Here is a 2,821-nt window from a genome sequence, read left to right on the forward strand (position 1 = left end):
ATTGGCTTGGTGTTGGAGTTTGCAGCCATCCCGTCGGTGTTTGAGCCTCGGCTCTAACACTCGGTGCTCTCGGAGTTTTCTTCTATGAAAAAATGCCAACAGGCTAGTCTAGCCTGGGTTGGTCTCGTTTTTTGTTGTTGTTTTTTTTAATTTTTTTTAGGGGGAATTGTTTTTTTTAGTAGTATCCATCTTGCACCCTGGGCTGGAATCCTCTGCCCGGGCAGTAAAAATTTGCTGGGCTCAGTGTACCCGGCCCAAAAGCATCCTCTTTACCCGTGAGAATCCACCCGACCAGCGGCCGCGCCGCGCGCAGCAGGAGCCCCTCGACGGCGGCCGCCGGTGCTAGGGTTCTTCACGCCCACCTTCCTCATACGTAAGCATATCCTATAGCCTTCTCACTAGTCTCGTTTCGTCGTCCAGATACCCACTTCTCTTGCCGTGTTTCTGCCGAGGCAGCGGAATCTCCCCCGATGGAGGCGGCCGCCGTCGCTTCCTCCGGCTCCGGGTTGCGCTGCTCGCTTAATCCCGCCCCGAGCCAGCATAGGAGAGGCGCGCGCGTCGGCTTAGCGGCCAAGAGGCAGCAGTGCTGCGCCGTCGCTTGCGGGCGGTTTCTGCTTCGCCCCAACGCTCGCGTATACACGGCGGCATCGGCATCCGCGTCGGCGGTGATGGCTAGCGGAGCTGGGGACTCCGGGGTGAGGAGGAAGAGGCTCGCGGTGTTCGTGTCCGGCGGGGGCTCCAACTTCCGGTCGATCCACGGGGCCGCCCTGGGTGGGAAGGTGAACGGGGATGTGGTTGCGCTCGTCACCGATAAGCCAGGTGACCGTGATTGCTTGCTTCCTGCAGCTCTTTCTTGGACTTGAGGTGGATTGTGGTTCTGAGGTGAAGGAATCCGAGTGTTTGCAGGCTGCGGTGGCGCCGAGTATGCAAGGTGCAATGGCATTCCCGTGGTCGTGTTTCCCAAGTCGAAATCCGCACCAGAGGGGGTCTCCACAGATGAACTTCTGAATGCTCTGAGGTTGGTGCTGTTGGTCTCATCTCAGGGCTGTGATGCAATTTCCTATTTTCCTAGTTTATACTTTTCATTGTGCTAGAAAAGGATCATCGTTATGCCTCTTCATGCTTCCACTCCTAGTCAGATTGCCTCGAAAGAACTTCTAGTCTTTTGTGAAACGCATACACTTCTGACTGAGGGCGGGCTTTCTGTACCTCGGGTATCCATCACGTTCTGAAGTTGCCAGTTAACATAAGTTGATAAATTAGATTGAAACTTACAGATGTGATATGTTACTTTGTTCTAGACTCTAGTTGCATGAACTTGTGTTCACAAATTTTTGCTTCAGTGTGACGGCTTCGACCGAAATCCACTGTACACAATTTTTTATATATTTTGTGCCTCCAAGTGTACCCGGTGTGCTTCAGTTTGCCCTTTCAAGTGTGAAGATTGTATTTCATGACACACACACACATGATGTCTTAGCTCATGGCTATGTCCACTGTGAAACAGGGATCTGAAGGTAGACTTCATTCTACTTGCTGGTTACTTGAAGCTCATACCTGGTGAGCTAGTTCAGGCATTTCCCAGATCCATGCTGAATATACACCCTTCACTGCTCCCTGCATTTGGAGGCAAGGGTTATTATGGTTTAAAAGTGCATAAAGCAGTCATTGCATCTGGAGCCAGGTACTTTACATTTTGTCTAGCACCTTCCAACATCTTGCATTTTCCTCCCGGAAGTACTTGGCATCCATTTGAAAGAATATTCATTATTGTTCATTGTCTTGTGATAACGCATAAATTCAATTTGTGTGATGATGGCATTGATTGCAGAACTACTGATTTCTTGTTTTCCATATGGTATTACCTGTTTCTCTTTTGGAAAAAGACACACTGTTTTATTTGATGACGTTTTCCAACCATGCAGATACTCAGGACCAACTGTGCACTTTGTGGATGAGCAGTTCGACACAGGGAAAACCTTAGCCCAAAGAGTTGTTCCTGTGTTAGCCAATGATACTCCAGAGCAATTGGCTGCAAGGGTTCTTCATGAGGTAGCATCTTATGTGCATTTGAGATTTCTTAGCGGTACAATTGACTTTTAGATGTTCATCTTGCTGATTTATTAACCCAACGTTACAGGAGAACCAAGTTTACGTTGAGGCAGTTGCTGCCTTGTGCGAGGATCGAATTGTGTGGCGAGACGATGGTGTCCCACTTGTCAGAAGTCAAGCAAACCCCAATGCGTATACCTAATTCGTGATCTCTGTCCTGAGATCTCCTGAAAATTAATGAAGTTCCTAGTGTCCCCACCAAGTGCCAGTTTTCACCATGGCATGGAGTTAACACTTACACACACCGTTTGTCTGATTGAGTGAAATAACATGTCTGATAATCTTCGTCCCAAAATAATGTGTACCTTGCACTGTGTTTAACTCATTGTATGGCTTAGCTTTGATGATAATCTGTGCCTGAAATAACATGTCTGTTAATCTGGTCCCAGAAGCATAATGCCTACCTTGCGCTGTATTCAACTCATTGTATGGCTTGGCTTTGATGATACTGTGTGCCTGAACAAAGTTTCAGTGACTAGTCCGGTTATCCACATGTCTTATGTCTGAAGATGTCACCATTCAGTTTCAGTGCTGTTTTCCTCGTGGCGTCGATTTGTTTCTTGCTACACTTTGACATTGTAATTTATGCGAGAGGGATAGAAGAGGGGATGGTGCAAAACAGGGTACAAATTGAGGATTTTCTTAAAATTGGATAAACTGTCAGAATGGTGAATCGTGAGGGTAAAAATGGAATTAATTGTAATAGAGA

At 47.5% G+C, this 2,821-nt stretch overlaps 1 protein-coding gene across 2 annotated transcripts; it reads left to right on the forward strand.

Annotated features, from left to right (window-relative positions):
* Positions 1 to 261: 261 nt before the first annotated feature.
* LOC123410286 (phosphoribosylglycinamide formyltransferase, chloroplastic) lies at positions 262 to 2,475 on the forward strand. Of its 2 annotated transcripts, none has more exons than XM_045103193.1 (6): positions 262 to 373; positions 457 to 819; positions 907 to 1,018; positions 1,508 to 1,684; positions 1,926 to 2,052; positions 2,141 to 2,475. In XM_045103193.1, exons 2-6 carry the CDS (start codon positions 471 to 473, stop codon positions 2,252 to 2,254), a joined length of 879 nt encoding a protein of 292 aa, XP_044959128.1. In that variant the 5' UTR covers positions 262 to 373; positions 457 to 470; the 3' UTR covers positions 2,255 to 2,475. The 2 variants fall into 2 exon arrangements, with proteins under 2 accessions (XP_044959128.1, XP_044959129.1); XM_045103194.1 differs by having other exon boundaries at positions 265 to 347; positions 421 to 819.
* Positions 2,476 to 2,821: the final 346 nt, after the last annotated feature.

The sequence above is a fragment of the Hordeum vulgare genome, chromosome 7H (genome assembly GCF_904849725.1).
Source record: "Hordeum vulgare subsp. vulgare chromosome 7H, MorexV3_pseudomolecules_assembly, whole genome shotgun sequence".
Lineage (NCBI taxonomy): Eukaryota > Viridiplantae > Streptophyta > Magnoliopsida > Poales > Poaceae > Hordeum > Hordeum vulgare.

Bases quoted from the DNA above. Each gene is read 5' to 3' on its own strand.
- LOC123410286 (XM_045103193.1), top strand. From the start codon at position 471: ATGGAGGCGGCCGCCGTCGCTTCCTCCGGCTCCGGGTTGCGCTGCTCG. The intron at 820-906 runs GTGACCGTGATT...GAGTGTTTGCAG, and splicing joins GCTCGTCACCGATAAGCCAG to GCTGCGGTGGCGCCGAGTAT. The intron at 1,685-1,925 runs GTACTTTACATT...CCAACCATGCAG, and splicing joins GTCATTGCATCTGGAGCCAG to ATACTCAGGACCAACTGTGC.